At 40.7% G+C, this 21,390-nt stretch overlaps 3 protein-coding genes across 6 annotated transcripts in view; 2 read left to right on the forward strand and 1 right to left on the reverse strand.

Moving 5' to 3' along the window:
- Positions 1 to 6,358, forward strand: part of MGAT4A (alpha-1,3-mannosyl-glycoprotein 4-beta-N-acetylglucosaminyltransferase A) — a 71,176-nt gene extending 64,818 nt beyond the window's left edge. The window contains exons 15-16 of one of the 2 annotated variants that reach the window (XR_012085246.2): positions 928 to 1,040; positions 2,251 to 3,143. Coding sequence is in view for 1 of the 2 variants with exons in the window: in XM_020805596.3 (XP_020661255.2) it covers positions 928 to 1,040; positions 2,251 to 2,277 (140 nt within the window). In the remaining variant the exon portion in view is untranslated. Of the gene's footprint in view, positions 1 to 927; positions 1,041 to 2,250 lie in introns of both variants that reach the window. The other variant, XM_020805596.3, reaches the window with a different exon arrangement.
- Positions 6,359 to 6,894: 536 nt separating this feature from the next.
- On the reverse strand, positions 6,895 to 13,405 carry UNC50 (unc-50 inner nuclear membrane RNA binding protein). Of its 3 annotated transcripts, none has more exons than XM_072994467.2 (6): positions 13,251 to 13,405; positions 10,478 to 10,761; positions 9,861 to 9,981; positions 8,959 to 9,098; positions 8,778 to 8,879; positions 6,895 to 7,246 (listed from the first exon to the last, which is right to left on the reverse strand). In XM_072994467.2, the coding sequence occupies exons 2-6, from the start codon at positions 10,755 to 10,757 to the stop codon at positions 7,101 to 7,103; spliced, it is 789 nt and encodes a 262-aa protein (XP_072850568.1). In that variant the 5' UTR covers positions 10,758 to 10,761; positions 13,251 to 13,405; the 3' UTR covers positions 6,895 to 7,100. The 3 variants fall into 3 exon arrangements, with proteins under 3 accessions (XP_072850568.1, XP_072850569.1, XP_020661260.1); XM_072994468.2 differs by having other exon boundaries at positions 13,137 to 13,274; XM_020805601.3 differs by lacking the exon at positions 13,251 to 13,405 and adding an exon at positions 12,824 to 13,007.
- Positions 13,406 to 14,405: 1,000 nt separating this feature from the next.
- On the forward strand, positions 14,406 to 19,871 carry COA5 (cytochrome c oxidase assembly factor 5). The gene is made up of 3 exons (XM_072994463.2): positions 14,406 to 14,645; positions 17,142 to 17,225; positions 19,589 to 19,871. Exons 1-3 carry the CDS (start codon positions 14,544 to 14,546, stop codon positions 19,628 to 19,630), a joined length of 228 nt encoding a protein of 75 aa, XP_072850564.1. The 5' UTR covers positions 14,406 to 14,543; the 3' UTR covers positions 19,631 to 19,871.
- Positions 19,872 to 21,390: the final 1,519 nt, after the last annotated feature.

Raw genomic sequence — 21,390 nt, forward strand, 5'->3', positions numbered from 1 at the left:
CTGAGATCCAGACACGGGAAAGGCTGCTTTTTTGAGACGCCCATCTTTCAGGACCTCATAGCCAGCATGACCCGTGACCCTCCTGGCTGTAGGATTCTGGAAGACGTACTCTTTAAAAAGTGGTGCTTCCCATCTTTCCTCAGATCACATACTTGTGCAGTCAGTATCTTTTCAGTATAATTTCCTGTATGAGGGGAATTTTGGTGATTCCAGCAACTATAAGGTGTGAAGAAAATTCCGCATTGCCGTATTTAATGCATCATTAGTATAATAAACTCACAATAACTGAAGCACCTAGTCCAGTCCAAGTCCTAATCAGAAAGAGAGTATATACAATTTTTTTTCAGATGAATAAAAAAAACAAGAACACTGTTTTTCGCTGACACTGAGACAATTTAGAATCAATTTACACACACATAGGTTTAATAAATATACTTGGTTATTGGTTATGAATCATCATTATCATTATCATCTTAGAGCTGTCGAGCTGGAAGGGACCCTTAAGAATCATTGAGTCCATCCCCTGTCAGGGAGGCACAAGTGGGGAATCCAACTTCTAACCTCTGGCTCTGCAGCCATCGAGAAGTTCTGGTTTATTGATTATTTACTTATATTTTGACTTAATATCTTTTGAAGAGTTGCTAGTTCAGTCTAGTAGAAAGATATCTAGTCTGTCAAAAACCAGGTGCATGTACATTTCCAGGCCACTGACTTAGTGGTCACCTATATTTTCCCTGGTAGTAATCCTGTGTAGTTTTCTGAGATGTGAACCCCATCCTAAATTGAAATAGACCTACGTGTGAGTAGTCTTATCAGGCAGAACCCAAAGGAGAAAAAAAATAATTAGAAATAAAAAAAGCATGTAAATGTTGAGTTCAGTTTGTTTAGCATGTTCATTTAGAATATTTTTTTGTTTTGTTTTTGAAGGCAAATTTGAAAATGGTATAGCAGAAGGAACAGTTGATCCCAGTCTGAATCCAATTGCAGCTGTCCGGCTTTTAGTAATACAGAACTCATCTGTCTGGGCAATTCTAAATGAGGTATGCTTTGTGCTTTATAGAAGTAGAGTACTGGCCTGCCCTTGAAACACTTCAGTTCAAAACTTTTTTTCCCCTAGGAATGTTTTGTGACATCGTGGTCTAAATCCTAATCTCAAGTAGGGTAGGCCCAATGTACCAGCACTTCAATAAACCCCATTTATTCACTAAAGGTGTGACAGATGGATTCAAAGGCATAGACCTGATCACACTGGAGAGGATTGTTTTAATAGGAGTGATCTCCCTTAAAGTGACCCTTCCGTCTGTCAGGGGACCACTCCAGTCAAACTCTAGAAAGTAAAAGCCCTACTAATGGATCAAAAAGATCCACCTTGGGTACAAATTGGGGTTGGGCTGGAGCACATTTCCCTGTCTTTCATGTGACTGCTGGGAAATAGATCACTGGTCCACAAGTGGTCCAAATTGTGATCTATTTCTCCATGTGATCACATCCTCAGACTATTTTAGCTGGAAGTACCCATGTATTCTAGCCTCTCAGTTTGGTAGCTCTATTAGGATGGAGTTCCCAGTGCTGGCACAGTGTGCATGCAGAATCTGAAGATGTTCTGTGCCACTTGGTGCCTCATTTGTCATGAACTGAGGTCATGTGAATGCTGCCTGATACGACATATAGAACACGGCATAGATCAACATTTGCATGCTGCTTTGGTAGCGCATGTGTGATCCTATCTTGTTGCTCTCAGTGGCTTCTGCCCAATGTGACATTCCAGTTCTGCTGTTCACTCTCAGGGTATTGGGCTAGATCTCAAAAGGAGGTCTGCCCCATCATTGGGTAGAATGGGACTGCTGCCTCTGACCAAATGTCAGATCTCTTGAAAGGAGAACAAATTGTTGTTGTTATATTTTTTCCCCTCTGAGTTGAGGAAAATTGCTTGTGGGATTTTCTTCCTTACTTGCCAGAATAATCTGCCTGCCTTTGGGCCCTGCACACTCTGGTTGAGCAGTTGTGGGGTACCAGTGACTGTTCCACCTTGGATAACAAAATGTCTTGAGCTGGACCCTAGGCCCTTGTTCAAAGAAAGGCCTTTGACACAGCAGGTCAAAACATAGTTCTTAGATCTTGGGGGAAATACGGTTAAATAAGGTTAGGGAAGAGGGTGGGAGGAAATATGAGGGAACTACATTTTCCTCAAACATTAGAGTGCTTTAATTAACCATTTTAACTATCACTGTTTTCAACTTCCTATTTCAGATTCATATTAAAAAGCTCCCCAACTGAGTAGTCAAGAGGAAGGAGCAGAAGGGGAAAATCTGCATCTCTTGGAAACTTTTCTGCAAATTCCCACAATCTATAGACTGAGGATGCGAGCGTGCACCTTCCAACTTATTTGTCTCTGAAACTCTACCTCTTGTGAAATCTACTGTAGACTGATCCAGCAAGAAGTGTTTATGATAACCCAGAAAATGATTTTTAGCTGGTATTATTTATCTAGATCCATGGTTTAGCTATTTGAACATGACTTTGCTGCCTAAGGATCACAGTAATCTCTTTAACCTATCAAACTTTGATAGGGTATGCTACATAAAAGTTGTACATATTGTTACATTCCTTAAAAAATTATATATATATATTATATGTATATATATATATAGTTGTTAAATACCTTTTATGAAGGGGGTACTTTTTGGAAGTCCATTTATTTTGCTAATGCAAACCCTCTTTTATAGATTATCAGGGATATATATTCAAAAACATTAGGGATGTTTAATTTATTAAATGGTTTGAAAAGTACATATTTTTATGCAGGTAATAACTTGATGTAGTTTTTTTTTTAATGAATGACATTATTTCTTGAGTTATCTCTTAATTTTGCTTTAATAATGAAGTAACCATATTTTGTAATATATACAGTACTGCCATGGCTAGAAGGTTTAAAATTGAATTTGCGAATGAAGCACTTTTGTACAATACAAAGGACATAATCATTTCAGAGGTTCTCTTTCACAAGCATAATTGAAATGAATGGGACTTGGACAGAATACCCCCTCCCCAGGTGTAAGATATGCTGTTCGAAGACATACGCAAGAGATGAAGGACTTTGGACAACATTGCCCATAATCCTCACAGCCCCCAACATGTAATTTTAGCATGTTGAGGAATTTTGTACTTCAGTATGATGCCTGAAATTTGCAGTGATCTAGGATTGATTCATGTCCCGTTAAAGGGAAATTTTGATATTTTTAAACCTTTGTAAAATCTTATGAAATGCAGCCAAGTTACTCCTTTGGATAGAAAATGTTCTGAAACATCCGCCTGTTTATATTTTATTTTGCTTTGCATCTCTTTTGTATGAACTCTGTTCAGTCCTTTGGAATGATTTAATTTACCATTTTATTAGATATGATAATAGAAAATTGTACACAGTAACCACAGCTGAGCTTACAAAAAAGTGGCTGTTGAGTCTTTAAATGTTGAAGTGATTTTTTTTCCCTTAAAAGAGTCCAGCTCCCGCTACAGGCATTGCACTCCAACTGACTTAAGCAAGAGAGGTTGTGTGATCCAAACACTCGTTGTCTTTTGAACTTCAAGAGAAAAAATGAGACACTTTTGCTTGGTCAGTAGTCTTGGAAGAGGGGCTGTTCAAGCACTTTGTGCCATGCAGCACACTAAACATGCAATAGTAAATGCTAATAAAATCATTATTATTTCCCCTAATGATCCCTAATCAAGATATGGAAATAATGACCTTTAACCTCACCTTTACATCTGCGATTTACACAGATAAATGAGGTTTATTAAGTGGCAGTAGCTGGTGTCATTAGCTAATTAACTCTTAAATCCTTCTGTGTCTTGGATGTAAGTTTTGCCAAAATATTGTCTTGCCTTTTCTCAAGGATCAGAATTATTTCTAACAATATGGATGCAACTAGTTTTTTTTTACATCCTTTGCATCCTATTGTGAGCTTATTTCTGAAGAAATAGTCAACATAATATCATGTAATTTTAGAAGAGGTAGCCATGTTAGTCTGTGCTAGCATATCAAGCCAAACGAAAAGGAAAATAAAAAATTAAGGAGATTAAAGTAAGTGAACTAGTCCACAAAAGCTCACACTAACTTATAGCAATTAATTTTTAAGGTGCCACAATTTTGTGTCTTTTTAATTTTTCTTTTGTTTTGGTTTAAACATAATATTATGTAACATACTGATCAGGTTTCCAGTTGTTCAAGATAATTGCAGAATTGACTGAAATGTTCCTGCTTTTGAAAAATTTTGAATGGTTGATCCATCTTATATTTATGGAGCAACTTTGATTAAACTCTTAACTTCCCTCTGTGTTTGGCTGGACAGTGAGAATGTGAGAGAAAGCAAGCAGGCATCGGGTAAGAGGCTGAGCTTGAACATTGTGCCTAAGGAGAAAGGCACTTACATGCTTAAGATCAATTTTTTAAAATCTTTCTATTTGGTGTGAAAACTTTCAAAATGTTTTTTAAAGTGTGTTTTACACAGGGAAGGGGACTAATCATGCAAGGAGGATCTGTGAGACTAGCATACCTTTTATTTTGCTCTGAACAAGCTCTACAAGCAACACAATGAATTCTACTGCTGTTTCCACTAATGTTAGTAGTGACATGGCTGTGAGTTCTTCTTGGCTCAATGCTTTATATTGTTCTCATCTTGTTCCTCCAATAGACATTATGATAACTTGTTAAAATCTGGTGCTGTGAATTGAAGGCTGGTCTGACATTTTGCTGCAAATGGCCTGACTCTGTTTTTTTTCCCCTCAGCCACCACCTTCTGGGTGTACTGACAAAAATCACCCCAAAGGCTCACCTATTGCTAAATGGAATTAGGGAAAACATTTGTCAATTAAGGCATAACTCAGTTATCCGTGTTGCCAAATTTAAGGAGGAAGGCAAGTTGCTTCAGCAGTATTAGGTGAGAAATATTCTGGAGCAGGCTTAGATCAGGTATCAATGCTCAGTTCCAAAAGCTTCTATTAACTTGATATTTAGAGCAGTAAAACATTTAATTCCTGTGCTATGCTTCCTTCCTGGTCCCTTCTCTGGTAGAAAGGAACAGCTGTACTATTATTTAGAGTTGTGGGAACAGTTGGTTTTGGAGAGTTGACTCCGAATGCATTTTGAGAATATTTGAAAGATACACAAGAAGGTATCAAGGATAATCATTTTCATTCTATAGTGATAGACTAGAAGAGGGTTTAATTTTACCAAAAAAAGAGAGTAAGACTTACAGGAGTTTTTATTTAAATGAAGAGTGGATAATGGTGCATAATTTTGGGTGAGCAGGATTGTTACTTTTGTTAATTTTCGCTGAGCAGGATTGATCCTTCAGCAATAAGTACAGACTTTGACAATGCAGCTAAAGAGAACTTGAACTTGCTTTCCAACTACAGTATAGTGTGGTTGTTGCATTACTAGAAAATGAGATTCCACTTTTGGGAGCAAGGTTTAACTTCCTGCCATAAAGCAAGTTAAAGAGCAAATTGTCCCTCCCAGTTATAGCGACTTGGAAAAGTTATGATGTGTTGAAATTTAACTTGAGTAACTGAATGCTTTATAGTATCTTACATTCCACTAACTGCAAGCTCAACTGATGTTAGTGAACCTGCATTTTAAAACAGAAGACTGTGTCTTACGTAGAGATGATTAAATAGTTATTTCAGATGTCTGCAAATGGGAAAAGTGTTCAAATAACTTTGGTGCTAAGTGTTCCCAATAGTTTTTGGACCTACCTGCTTTTCTTCCCTTCCGTCCTGGAAAAGGTTACTGTTACTTTCATGGCTTGTTGCAGGCTGAATACGTCCATTCTCTTCTCCCTGCCATCTATACTAATAAACAGGACAAAATAAGTCATTTCTTCTCTGAGAAGGCTGAAACAGATTTGTGCTTTACTTGAATTTATGGCCCTTTGCCAAGGTTTGAACATGCTGTTATGAATGTGTAGGCCTGAACAGTGGCTAATAGAATAAAGACTGCTAGCTGGTTTGAGTTCTTGCTTACAGATGTTTCCTAGGAAAGATTAAATTTTAGTGATTGAATATTGAACAAGAAACTAGCTTACTGTTTATAAATAATTAGATATGTCCTGCTTTCTTCTCCCATCTGTCTGCTCTGTTGTGTTTCTGTTCTTGCCCTGGTGGAATCTGCGATTTCAGTGCTTTTTATTGGAAAAAGTTTCCATTTACTGTAAACTTTCTTTGAAAAGCTAGATTTTGTTATTAATCCTGCTGCTATATTTGAAAACCTAACTGGGTCATGTTAATTGTGCCTTTCATCAATGTGCTATGTGCCACAGCTGCCCATGTAATATCTGAAATAAATCTTTTGAAAACTGCATTCTGTGTTCTTACTAAAAATATAGAACTTTGCCCATATGGACAGACACCAGCACAAAGTTATTCTGGAAAACACAACTACTATTGAAGTCAAATACTGTACCCATATCTTTTATCATGTCTATATCTGTTGCTGAAGGAAGAGATTTAAAACTATTCTGTACTGTCTCTGATAGCAGGATCCTATTGTCTGGGAGTCAACTCATTTCCATACATGAGCCTTCCAGAGTCTAGGCTAAGCACCAGATGTGTGGAAGTGATCATATTACTTAGAACTCTTGAGAGACCCAACTTTCCATTTCTTCAGTAGGGGCACATTAATCTTTTTATCCCTTTCCCAGATCAGGAAATGTTTATTCTTTTCTTGACTTTTCTAATGTAGCGCAACTCACAGGAAACTCTATAAACACCCATAAGCTGTTACACAGATAATGTGCGATCATTATGAAAACTGATTCCAGTACTGCTGTTTTGGAACAATTTCAATAACTGAATTCAAAAGTAACTAAGAATAACTACTACTCAAAACCACAGACACATCATAAAAAAAACTTTATTACACAGAGATATACACTTCTTTCCACAAAGAAGAAAAGTGAGGCTGCATCTGTAAATGTACTTCTTTAAAAATGGAATATTTTGTACAAACTGATCTACAGTGCAGAACAAGTTATTTACAATAATATACATGGACATATTCATCTATTCTAACATTTGTACAAGTGGCCACACCAACTCTTTTGTTAAGTCCAATTTTGCACTCTATACTTGTAGAACAGGCAAAGTGCTCTTGTCACGTTCCATCCCATTGCTAATGAGACCACATACAGCAGGACAAGAAGTGCAAATGGGTACAGGAGGATAACTGTATTTTTCAAGAACGGCAATGCTGAAAATAAAAAAGGAGAAATTCAACAGAATGCAAAACAGTGGCAAGTAAATAGATGGGCACCTCCCAATTTCAACTGTTTTCCTACGAAAGCTGGAGGCTACTGAGCTTTCCACAAAGCACATGTTTCAAGCTATTAACTGTAAATGCATACTTCCCCTTAAACAAAATAAAGTTTAAATGAGCATTTCCATTCTGGAAAAAGACTGGGCCCAAGATATGAGGTCAACGTGGAACAGTAATATTTATGCTCCATAGAGTCTGCATAACTAGTTCAATGTAGGGGATGGGCAAATGCAATACAATACCTTGCAGAAGTGTGTGAGTGGCTCACACTATGAACCAAAACATTCCACGCTGCAATATGAAGCTGCAGCTTTTAGCTGTTAAACAGAGGGTCATATCCAGGATCTGCCTTTCACAGATAAGTGGTCTACATTCACAGGAAATGCTTCCAGGTATTGCCCACAATCTCCTTACCACAACACAGCACTTCCCATTCAGCAGACACCCCACCCTCTGTAGCATTTTCAGGGAACTTGGGGGGAGGCACCCATGAGGCCAAAAGGGCATGGAATCTCAATTCTAGCAGCCCAGATATACAAATTTAAATCTAACCCTATAGAGTGTTAGCTCCAAATTGCAGTTATAAATCATGATCCAATTATGCATCTCAGGACTGTTTTCCTCTTTCCTCTATAGCAGTGGGTTCCCAACATTGGGTACCCAGATGTTCTTAGACTGCAACTCCCAGAAAGCCTGGCTAACACAGCTAGCAGCAAAGGCTTCTGCGAGTTGCAGTCCAAGAACCTTTGGGGGCCCAAAGTTAGCTTTACAGCCTTCCACGATAACAAAAATCTGCTGTGGAGGCCCTCTAAAGCAGGGGTCCCCAATTCCTGGTCTGCGGGCTTCGCAGGACCAGGCCAAGGGGACAGATCTCCCACCCACCTCCGCACACATGCATGGTGGTGTGGTGTGCTCGCTTGGGGGGCATTTGCAGGTGGGAGTGGGGTGCTCACAGGTGAGTGGGGCGCACATGCACACCACACCTGCCCCCATGTGTGCCACACCCACACACAAACAGCAGGGGTCCCCCGTGCATGGACCCCCCCCAACCAGTCCTCAGTTCTGAAAAGGTTGGGGACCACTGCTCTAAAGGACATTTTTGAAGCTTTTTTTTGGCCAAGTGGTGGTGTGGATAGTTAATTCTAGAGGTAGTGATGGAACCCAGCACTGCTGGGTTCCATCACTACCTCTAGAATTAACTATCCAACTGAATTCTGCTTGTAGCCAGCACAGTCGCTTCAGGGTAGTAAATTTTTAAAATGCAAGCTGAAGCCAAGGCATGCTGTTTCACAAAGCATATCAAATGAAGATATTCTACCGACCCTGCACAGTTGCTGTTGTGATTCTTCCCAACCCATCTTACTGTTCAAGAAAGCTTAAATATATAAGAGCAAGAGGGATATGTGAAACTGGGAGCTTTTTTTAAATTGCTGACTAAAGGAGTCATGATTGTATCATGACTTACCACTGTACCCTAGGAATGTCACATAGATGTAATAACCAATTGCAATCAGCCAAAAGGTATCTCCAATGAAACAGCCGATAAATGAATCCAACATAATTATATCTGCAAGAGATAATTACAGCATTAGTATATATCCATTAAGTAGGAATATTTCAAGTCAGAGAAGGGAAGGTTTACTTACAGTGAATGAAAAACAGTTGTATAAAATGCAAGATGACAAGTAGTGGATAGAAGGCATTTAAGTGAACATCAAAGGCATATCCCCACTCCACATCATAGTCTCTGCCGGGATGTTTTATCAAGTACTTATTGGCAACGAACCTTTACAGGGGAGGGAGAATTCAAAACCAGCACATTAAAAAGCGTACACAAAGTGTGACATTTCCAATATAAAATAACACAAATTTTATTGCAATTACAGACAATGAAAAATACAGTACATCTTTATTATTTGCACACAAAGTTGATGGGTTGGCAGGAAGTGTCCAGAGATAAAAGGCCATATAGGACACTGTTATAGATTACTAAAACGCATATAAAGAACTTTGATTCCCTACAAGCAGGCTAAGAGAAATATCAATGTACATTTCAGAAAAACCGTTCTGTCCATATTTCAGAATGAACTCAGAACATACTTCTGTAGTCGTCCTGTCATCATGGGCACAGGTATGTTTTCTCTCTAATGCACAATCTCTCTCTCAAATGATAATGACTGATGCATATATGGACTGTTGCTTTTGAAGTAGATTTCCATTTCTGTGGCTACCTTCAGAAGTCATATTCTGATATTTGAGCTAGGAGCTATAGTACCACTACCACCTACCAGTTAAGTAACATATTTAAAGTTTTACAGATTTTTAAACAAAGCTTGGACTGTTTTTTGCTGGTACAACAGCAGACATGTGGGCCTCAAATTATAACCATGTCATACAGTGAATCAAACTAATTTCAGTTGCCTATATGTCTAAAGTTTAGGACAGCAGCTAGCATCTTTCTGTCATGTTCCGTATTACAAAATTCAAACATAAAAAAAAAATCTGTCAATCTCCAGGCAATGCATTTTTTTAAAAAAGAGAGACTTACCACATTAAAGTTGCAATTAGGAGGCCAACTCCTATACAGTCTATAAAAACGACCCAAAGCAGCAACTTAATCATTTCAACAAATCCCAAGCCCAACACAAGGGCAAATACTATAGTGGATACTGGAAAAAGAAGACAAACAGTAAAGAGAAATGAAAAATTCTCAGCATGGAAAAGGCTTAAACTTCAAATACCTCTTGTATGCTCTCATATCACCTTTCACACAGAACAGCCTCTCCAGGTTACCAGACTTAATTGTAACTCCCATCATTCCCAGTAAGCAAGAACCCCAGTGCAACAAGGACAGAAGGCCTCAAGTTGGGGGAGAATAACTTAGTAGTGATCTGAGTGATTTGATGAGTTCCATCAAATGACAAGCCACTGTACACATCCATCCCTTATAAAATCTGCTCACCTTTCATAATCTTTTGCTATCTGGCTAAAAACACCAACAAATTAAGTTATGGCCCAAATTCTATTGCTTAACACAGTAAATCACGCTACAGTCGACTCACAGAATCAATGGGGATTTACTGAGTCAATTGCTACATATATTCCATTGATGCTCCCAGACTATTGGCCTGTGGCAAGTTCAAAAAAACGTTCCCAGGTACTCACCACACAGCCAGATACTGAGTAATACAAGGAAGGCAGGGTCATCTCTTGCCCATTGGTCTTTTGTCTGTTTCCTGTATTGAAAGTTCCGGTACACCATCTGAGGTGAAGTGAATAGATACAGCATCTGCCATAAAGCAAACTCAAAGTCCATATGCCGAAAGTGGAGGAGTCTCCGTAAGTATTTATAGCGCTTTGCCCCTGCCGTGTGCCTTGCTGCCTCCCGAGAGTTTAAAGACCCATTGCCCTGATCTCGGGAGTTAAATGATGTTGTGGGCAGCATCTTGCTAAAAAAAGAAAAGGAAAATGATTAAATATGAAAATAAAACACTTATGAAACACCATGTGCAGATGATGTGTTATACACGCTGAGCTCCAAATGTTTTAAGTGTCAAGCAATAACATGACAACTTTGTAGAGTGGTATGGCACTGGGTAAATAAAGACAGACTGCAGGAACAGCAACAGCAAGCAGAAGTAGAAAGGGTTGGAGCAAGTCAGAAGAACAGGCATAGGTACAGTAGTAGCACTCATCGTACTGAAAAATAACTTTGTTTACACTGCACATTGAAACCTACTTTCAACTGAGGGTGCAATACTGTTTCAAAGAACTGCCACTGGTATAAACTAAATATCCAACTAGCTATGTTCAATGCTGATGTGTCAACATGCCTAGGATTACAGGCTATTTGTCCTTAAATTCTCTCTATCCTACCAATATTATAGTGAGCTTGAAGAGGCACCATTATTGCCCAGTTCCAATTACATACAATATATGTTACAGTACTTGTGCAGCCAACGTTATTTTCTTAAATCTTTCTCAAAGTAACACAGAGTTCATTTTGTACATTTTAGTCAAATCATTTGGCTTTAAGACCCTCAAGCATGTATACTATATCAAAATACAGTGGGTGGGATTGGCGCCACTCAAGTTCTTGAACTCAAAACAGGGTCAGGGGCATCACCTCACTCTCAATGGTTTGGTCATAAATCAGTGTCCTAAAAATGGGTTGTTGTGCTGTCAAGTCAGAACTGACTTATAGTGACCCTAATAGGGCTTTCACTATGATATTTAAGGAGTGGTTCTACCAGTACCACTCCCCCAGTGAGTTTCCATGTCTGGGTAGAGATTCAAACCCTAGTCTCCAGAGTCCTAGTCCATCACTCTATTCGCTACTCCACACTGAGTGCCCCATTCTAAAAAGCAGACTGCAGATTACTGATGTGAATATGTATAACTTTTAGGGTAGATCAGAAAATATTTGGCTGCAAAAGATAATTAGATCAGACTGCAGAAGGCTGCTTGATTAAAATGCTGCCACAAAATGACCAAAATACGTAGCTTGTTATATACAAAGAAAGACTAAAACATAGGCCAATTTCAGAACAAACACTGAACAAGACAATGTTAAATGCACAAACTTAGTACTTAAATGCTGCCTTCTGTCTACCTTCACATGAGAGATTTATACTTCCTGTAGAAATCAAAACAGAAATTTAGCCTCCCTGAGAACTAGGCCTAATAAGTAGCAGATTAACAGCATCATTACTCTCTAAAGTATTTTAAAAGGTCCCAAGCTTCACTATCATATGAAGGCCACTTAACTTTTTAAAAAACCTTAATGGGCAAATGATTTATAGATAAATAGATATACATAGTAACTAATACATGAAGTGTTGTGGAAAAACAGCAGTAGGTAACAGTCCATGAGAGTAAATCCAGACCTCTACTGCCCACAGTCAATACACATTTCCGCATGAAGATATTGAACTGTTATTTCCCCCCAGTTCTTTCCAAACAAAGATTCAGAATAGGCTAGTAAAAGGCTAGAAACATGAAAAAAACCCACAGGATCTATTTGGATAAGGAAGAACAGAAGGAAAGCAGATTTAGGTAAAGCAAAAGCAACAGTGTGATGCCAAGTTAGTTCTGATTTACGGCAGCTCTTTCTAGGGTTTTCTAGATAGGGAGTACTCAAAGGCAGTTTCTTCTGGAGGTGCCCTGGAGCTCAGAAAGGCACCCAAGGCTACACAGGCTGGCTCTTCCCCTGGGAGAGGGCACCGTGGAGAGAACCCAGCTTCTGACTCCAGAGTCTCCCAACTCACTGAGTTATCCAGCCAGCCACCTGGTAGGAGACCTACAGAAGTGCCAGTGGGAATGGGGTGCTGAGCGAATTGACGCTCAAAGTGCAAGTCCCCTGTTTGAAATCCTGTGCTAATGGAGCCTGCTACATCAGCATCCTTTTTAAGAAGCAAACTCTAGGTGGGCACCAACGACCCGTTCAGCGATTCGTGTGGGTTCAGCGGGGGGGGGGGGGTTGGGAAGCCTGTTTGGCCAGTTCGTGCCCACCTCTAAGAGAAGGTCTGAGCTGAGTTTACTCCTCCCGAGTGCCCACGGAGCCCTAGATCACCGCCAAACCCCAGGCCAAGAGGGCTAAGGAGCTCCTTCGCTAGCCTCAGGAAGGGGGGGGGCGGCCAGTGGGCGCTGGACAGCACAGCAAGGGCGGGGAGTCTATGAGGTCTTATTACCCCGGAGGGGGGGCACGCTAAAAGGACGGGGGGGTCCCTATGCCATCCACCTGTCCGGCGAGGAAGGAGGGGCAGCACCGCTCCCCCCCCACACACACCACCTTTCAGCACCCAGAAGAGTCCGAGTAACCTACAGGACGTTCCGCCCGCCTCAGCCTCTTCCTCTCGCCTCTGAGCAGGCGCCCCCCCCCCCCCGGTCAACGAGGTTCTTTCGGTTCTCTCCCCGAAAACCACGGCTGCCAACTCACCCTGGTAGAGCTCTTCTTTTTTTTTTAAAGATCCCTATAACTTCCGGCTTAAACGCGGCACGGCGCAGGCGCGCGCGGTCACGACACGCAGGCTCCTTGGAACTGCGCGAGCGCCTCTTAAGACTTAAGCTCCGCGGTGCATGCCGGGTCGCGTCCCCGAAGGTTAGGGGTCGCTTCGGAGCACAGAGATAGAAAATAAAGAGAGGTTCCCCGCTTGAATGATTCATTGGACGTGGGTTCTGCTTCTCCCCCCCCCCCCGCGCCCCCTCTTATCAGAGGCGTAAAGCGAAGAAGGTCTACCTAGAACCAACCAGGCTTCTATTGTAACTTGTGATGTGGGGAGGTTTCCCCGCTCCCCAAAAGTGCAATTCGACGTTGATGCAGCAAAAATGGGCGCCCTTGTTTTTCGCCAGTTCGTGGAAGAAAATAAATTATTGTGCATGGTGTTGCTGACCAGAGTAGCCCATCTGCCCGCGTCTCAGGGCTCAACTCCAACCTGGGCAGCAGATGTAGACGGAGGAATTTAACGAGAAGGACTATTGCGCATTACCTGAGGGGGATTAGGTGTGGGGGTTTTGGGGGGGGGCTGAAAAACTAAACGGCATCGCAGAGCGGTGATGGTGGGAGTGGGGCTCCCAACCTGTCACATGGCGATAGAATAGACCTACGTACGTGGCGTTATGGGATGCTGTTCTTTCCCGCCTGAGACCAGCAGTGGGCGACATTGCAGGTCTCTAGTATGTTAATTTCCCATCCTCGACCCAATCCACAAACCATCGTCTTTTTATTTATATGTATAAAGCAATTAACGTTATCAAGCACAGCCTCGCCCTTAACCACAGTTAAGTCCTTGCAACGCCGTTCCCTTCAGTCGCTCTTCTTCTTCGTCGTGGTCTCTCTATGTAGGCCCGCAAATAGGCTCTTGCGCCCGCGCCCTCGACCCTACGGAATGGGGGGAGAGGACGGAGCGCCTCTGTGTTGGACTGGGCAGCGGGGTGTGTGTGGCGATTTTAAAATGCTGTTTCTCGAAATAAGGGGTGGAGGAACCTGAAAGGACACGAACTAACGTCCTTGCTTATAAGAGGGACCAAATAAAAGGAAACTTTTCACTAAAATGTCAGGGAACGACGATCCTCTCTAACAGTTTTAGTAAGTTCGTGGATAGGTCAAAGGTGAACTTAAGATGGCGGCCGCCTAAATCCGGGTTGTGAGCGAGAGAAGGTGGTGTCCGTCGTTCGCTTGCTGTGGAGGAGGCAACGCTTGGGCGAGGAGGGGCACCTCCTCCTCGCCGGGATGCCCAGATACTATGAGGGCAAAGTGGAGGACCGGCGCCCGTGCTCGGGGCTACGCGAGGACTTGGGGGATTGCCTGCTCCGGAGCAGCTGCGTCTTGAAGGTAGAGGGAAGGCAGCATTGCAGGTGTCGCCTCGGGGATGGATCGGGGGAAGGGCTTTTGAGGGGAGCCGAAGGATCGTGCCTGGGCGTGGCGGGGGGGGGAACCTGGACGCTGCGGGCTCCCGGGCTACAGAGACACGCTTACCGGAGAGTAACTGCCAGAAACAGTGGGCAAGGTTTCGAGTTCTGTAGATCTGGTCAAGTTAGGTTGGGGAAAAAATCGGGATCATCGAAAGCTTTTGGGATTGGGGCAGGATGGGCGGAAGATCTGTAAGGTGGCATCAGAAAATATCAGGTTCTTCCAGAATCCTTCCTAACCTGTCCTGACAAGGAGATCTCAAAAATTTGCACGCTTCTCCTGGCAGTTTGGTTGGTTCTGACAAAGGTATTGTCCAGCTATGTTTTTAACTATTTTTAAACAACAACAACAACAGAACTGCAGGACTGGATATATAGAATGCCATTTTCGTGTGATCTCAAAATGTATTATCTGTTTTGGATTACTCAAAGTGACAACGTTGTCATGATGAGGTTGTCTAACAACCTGCCTTTGACTGTGCTATAAAGCTGCAGTCATAAATATAACCCTTTTTTCCAAAGGCTCCTGTGAAATTCATAAAGGTGCAGGATTCATCTCAGTTTTACATATCTTACTGGCAATATAGTTTTTTTCTTCGTTATTTTGCAGACGTAGCATATTTCAAAAAAAGGTTTCTAAACTGTACTCAAGAAGAATCCACCATTAGTCCTGACTGAAGGAGACACTTTTAAATTAATCATGCTTATGTTATTTGTGATTAACTAGTCCCAATCATTTTTGTTCTAGATGGGAATAGTATGGGATTTAGCCCAACTTGTTGCACTCTGTTCACCAACGGAGAATATGAAGGAAAGAGGTTTAAGAGTCAATGGAAACAGTTCATGATTTTAATGGGGCCTTTGGTATTTTTTATTCTTTAAATAAGCTTTCTTCTAATGATAATTACGGGTGTAGGTCACAAGTTTCACACATGTGTGTCTGAACAAGTGAACTTGTCCATAAAAGCTCACATTAAAATATAGCAGTTAGTCTTTACAATGCCACATATTTGTCTTTTAATTTTTGTTTTGTTTTCTTCATGCCAATAGGATATAACATACACACACTATTCTCTGTTTCTCATTGACATGTATACATATATAGCTCATCCTAACTCTTGAATTATAGTAGTTTTGTAACTACAAATAAGCTTGTAAGTGTAATAGACTGCAGAAGACATGTCTGTCCATAACTCGATTTTCAGAAAGGTGTTGGAATGTGCATTGTCATAGTCACATTAATTTGATAATAATGCTTTTCTTTGGACCCTGTTGGCCTAGTATTTAGGGCTGCATGCTTAGCATATGAAAGGGACTACAGTAAAAATATGCAGCATTCTTGTTGGTCAAGAACATTCTAAATGTACTTGTAAAACTATGAAAAAATGGTCAAAATCCTGTTGCAGGCACAACTTGATATTGTACCCACGATAGTTAAGATAGCAATGAGGAAGAAGTGCTACCCGCCAGCATATTGTGCAGTTGGTTATGCTGGGGATGTTCAGTTCTTTATGATCCAGCTCTCACTTCCATACATCGCTACTGGAAAAACCATAGCTTTGAGTATGTGGACCTTTGTCAACAAGGTGATGTCTCTGCTTTTTAAGATGTTGTCTAGGTTTGTCATCGCTTTCGTCCCCAGAAGCAGGTGTCTTTTAATTTCGTGGCTGCTGTCACCATCTGCAATGATCATGGAGCCCAGACAAGTAAAATCTGTCACTGCCTCCATATCTTCCCCTTCTATTTGCCAGGAGGTGATGGGATCAGTGGCCATGATCTTAGTTTTTTTTTAATGTTGAGCTTCAGACCATTTTTGGTGCTCTCCTCTTTCACCCTTATTGCAAGAGTGAAAGAGGAGAGCACATATCAGGACATTTTATTATGTCCTGATATGTAAAACCACAGAATTCAAATAAGGTGTACTTTTTCACATGACTATATATATCTATATGAACAGAATTTTGCTTGATATGTACAATAATATTTATTTGTATTTATTTATTTGTTACATTTATGTCATACCTATCTAGTGTCTAAGCACTGTTCTCGGTGGCTAACAACACATTAGGTGCCAGAGACTGGGCTTTTACAGTGAGCCTTCTACAGCTGAGTCACTTTATATTTATGGTGACTCTTCACTATTTTTTTAATGTCTGCTGTTGTGGATATTCTTTTAATAATTACTTTGTTGATAACTGCTTTTCAAAATAAAGACTTTTCAATGCAATTTGCAGAATTAATAAAATAATGCTAATAAAACATTAAAGTTGAATTGCTTAACTGTTGGTTCTTATTCAAACTGTAAGTTGTCTTGGGAAAAATATTTTGAAACATTGGTTATAAATGGATGCAATTATTATTATTATTTTGCCTGTTGAATAAATATTTTGACCACTTATTCTGATGCCTTTTATAACAGGATGGTAAAACCCCCAAACAGTGTGCCAAGGAAGGTCATTGCAAAGATTTCGTGATTGCATTTTATGAATGCAAAAGATCATTGGTGAGTTGGTCGTTTTTATTGGAAGTTATTTTCAGTTTTTAAATTGGCAATATTGTCTGTAAGATACCAACAAAACATTCAGTATGGCTAATATTAAAATGCATCACCTGTTATTATATTTTCTGTGCAAATAGCATACTGTTCCACAAGGCAACAGAGACACGACTGTATAAAAGCTGGAGAAAGGCTGTTGCAGAACCTTAGGAAAAGAATATATGTACAGAGATTTGTTGAGGGAAATTTAGCCAAACTGTAAAATCACTTGAAGGAATGCAGACGGGTAATGAAAATTCTTGAACTTTTCTCTGCATTTTCAGTCAACAATGAACTGTGAACCTTGAGACAGAAAACCACGTGGAATTATACAATATTGCTACTTTATGGAAGTAACAATAAAGTAATATTGTTACTTTACTTTACATACATCCTACTCCAGTAGTACTGTATATCTAAGCCGGAAATTTCTCAGGATCACCTTGTTGACTGAGGTGGAAGCAGATGGCAAGATGTAGCGATAAGATTAAAAGTGGGGAGTTTGTTGACTTTTCCCCTTTATGAATAATTTAGTATACTGTGGATTACATGTATAGAAGGCAAAGTCAAAACATGTCTACTTTCCCAGACATGTGATCCCAGTTTACATGAAAGTTTATGTCTACTAGATTCCAAATTTCAGCCTTAATTGGTTCCATAGAATTCAGTGGTCACCTTTAGGAAGGTGCAGTCCTTTCTTCATTTGAGTAAATGCCATGTTTCTGAAGGGTCACATTAGACTCTGATCTAGAGATCTGTGACAAGGAGATAGTACAGTGGGGTCTCTACTTGGAATGGTGTTCTTAAGTTGAAACATTCTTAAGTTGAAGCAAAATTTCCCATAGGAATGGACTGAAAACCAATTAATCCGTTCTGGCTGTTTTTTTGTTATGTAGAGGTGCGTTCGTACATTGAAGCATTAGTTCCCATAGGAACTAATGCAAAGCTGGTTAATACGTACTCTACCACTAGGGGGAGAATTTTTTTTTAACCTAAGATGACCTAAGGTTAAAAAAAGAGCAGGAAAGGTTTTTTTTCCTGTTCTTATCTTGGATTTCTGTTCTTAAGTAGAAGCAAAATTTAGCAAATGGAGCTGTTCTTAAGTTGGATTGTTCTTAAGTAGGGACATTCTTAAGTAGAGACCCCACTGTACACTGAGTTAATTTATAATTAACTCAGTTTTAACCTACAGTATGGTGGGCACCCACAGAAGAAAGAAATGTCAGAATTGATGGCTCTGTCTGTGTTCTCAGGAAACTTTAGTCAGAATGTTGCTCTTAAGAGAGATCTATAGGTACTGAGAGTATAGCTTCTTCTGTAGTGGTTTGGACACTGGGAAATGCATTTTTCATGGTTAATCTGGGAAAAGAAAAACAATCCAGCTGTTACATTCTTCCTAGTGAATTTTTCTGGTGAGATACTTCTGAAGTGTGTTAGTGACATAAAATTATTGACTGCTGTTTTTATGTTCACACACACACGCTTTATATTAAGCTGATATGTTTAATTTTCTACACTAATTTAATGTAATATGTATAAACAAGTTTCAACCAAGAGCCTTGCTTTTCAAGACGCATTGGTATCACTGATGTTCTAAAGATCTCCTGAGAGAAACCATCTAGGACTTTAGAACTGAGAGTTGCCAATATGTTGTTAACATCCAGCAGCATATTTTTTTTCAAAATCTGTGCATAAAGGACTGCTGCAAGTTGTTGGCAAATGGATAAATTAAACCACTGATGTGGAATGTGTGGCCCGGTATATATTGGAAGACTACAACTCCCACCACCCCCTGACCATTGGCTGTACTGGCTAGAGCTGATGCGAACTGTAGTCTGACAGCCTATTGCACGCTATACAACTTGACATTCAAAGGAGTGAAATTGATTCTAGGAAAGATAGAGGCAACCCTGGTAGGGAATCCTGGTGCTTTTAGCAGTGGTGCTTATGCTTGCATTGTGCGGAGTTTTTCATTACAGCATGTTTAGAGCCTTGGAGCATGGGCTAAGATGTGCCTTTTATTAGATGCATTGTTTGTACATAACCAGACTCTTTTTCATGTTTTTATAAGCCTTAGTACTGTGAGAGTTCTTTTCAGCTGGTGCCAGATGCCATGGCCTGTCCCCCTCTGAATGTGGGGATTCATAAATATATCGACATATTCTGTTAAAACTGCAGTAGCTTACTGGTGAGCCTCGGGAGCTAATTCAAGGTGCTGGTGCTTGATGATGCTCTCTTCTGTGATATTTTTGTTATGGTACCAATCATGGGGAAATTGGCCATTGCAATATTGCTATTGTCCTAATATAAATTTGTTTTTATCTTAAAAGTTGGACAACACCAAAAGATTCAAAGGAAGAAAGGGGTATTGACTCTCCCTATAAAGAAACGGTGAATGTGGGCAATCTTGGATGTCTTGGCACCTCAAGATTAAAGGAATGGAAGAAAGTACGGTGTTCTCACAAACTCTTTCCTTCTATGGGAACTGTTTTCCTTTTTCATGAAATGTCTGAAGCTACTGAATACTGGAAGTACTACAATGAAGATGGACAACTTGTAGCAATCATTCCCATCACCCCTGCCCCCAGCAAATAAAATGTGTCTCTCGAACCACTTGAGTGTCCTTTCCTTGAGCTGCTTCATCTTCAGAGTTATCTCCTCTGTAACTCTCAAGTCACACTGCAGAATAGCAGTGACCTTTCTGAGTTCTCTTATACATATTATGTAGTGAGACAGAACCAGTTTGTTCAGATAAGAGACTGGTGTTCCAATCTAGGTGAGGCTCTTCAACCGTGGAATCAACAAAACGCACTGTGTGAGAGTTCAGGGTAGAAAGAAGGCGGCACCTTAGAAGCTGCCAGTCACTGTTTTCCCAAAGATCACGCAAGCATGAAAGGATTTCAGCTTATGATTGGGGGAAATCACAAAGGCTCCCCCCCCACTGTGTTTTTTTCTTGGTTGTCCCTCTGCAGACAGGCAAAGACTTCCCCCCCCCCGGCAGTTTTTTTCTCAGTAGCTGACTGCCTAAGAGATGGACTGCTGATTTTTGTTTTTTGTATGTTTTTCCACTCCCATTTCAGTTTTTATATTGTTTTAAAATTTGTTTTAAGCTGCCTTGGGTCCTCTTGAGGAGAAAGCTGGGGTATAAATATTTTGAATAATAATATAAATGAATGAATAAATACATTTATTTCCTCTACATTTTTTGCTCTACATTTTTCTCCATCTTTTATAATGTTACATAGTTAACATTTTTAATTTGAACTAATATTATCAAAGAATCTATTCCAAGGTTTAGGGGTTGATTGTTATGGCTATAGATAGCCATTCTCAGCCTTTTTGTTTGTTTGTTTTTAGCCAAGGCCATCGAGTCATGACAAAAAATATAGACCAAATCAGGTTTGTACAAGTCACATAATAAACTTCATAAGGTGGCTTGTGAATACTTTTCCCAGTCTGTGCCCCCCTTCATATGCGCCAGGGGCTCTCCATTAAGAATGGGTGCTGTAGATCAGTGGTCTCCAAACATTTGACACTGAGGACCAGTTGGGGGGGATGGAGTCCATGGATGGGGAGCAGGGCACCCCCTGTGCTCACATGCATGCATGAAGGGGGGGTGCTCACATGGGTGTGCGGGCACTTGTGCACATGTGCGAAGGGGTGGGCATGAGTGCACTCGTGCATGCGCAAAGGGGCTGTGGGGGGGGGAGATCTGTCTCCGGGGCCCGGTCCAGCCAAGGCCACAGACCGGCACTGGGCTGGGGGTTGGGGACCCCTGCTGTAGATCATCAGCTTTAATTAGAAATGGTCACAAACCAGTGGTTTCTGGCAGTTCATTTTTTTAGTTGAACAGGTGTTTGGTATTCCCAGCCCTGCCTCCTCCAGAGGGCGCCACCCACTAGAGGCAGTACCCAGAGGAGGTGTGGCAGGGAAGTTGGGTACCCACCAGAGGAGGCAAAGCTGGTAAGTGCTATGCACCTGTTCAGCCAAAATATGAACTGGCAATTTATGCCCATCTCTAGCTTTGATTTCTGTTTTACAGAAATCGGAAGGAGTCCTCCTAGCTTATGTGTTACAGACAACAGCTAGTGTTTTATTATTATTATTATTGTAATAACTTTAGAATCAGATT

Source organism: Pogona vitticeps, chromosome 3, assembly GCF_051106095.1.
Source record: "Pogona vitticeps strain Pit_001003342236 chromosome 3, PviZW2.1, whole genome shotgun sequence".
In the NCBI taxonomy this organism is placed as follows: Eukaryota; Metazoa; Chordata; class Lepidosauria; order Squamata; family Agamidae; genus Pogona; species Pogona vitticeps.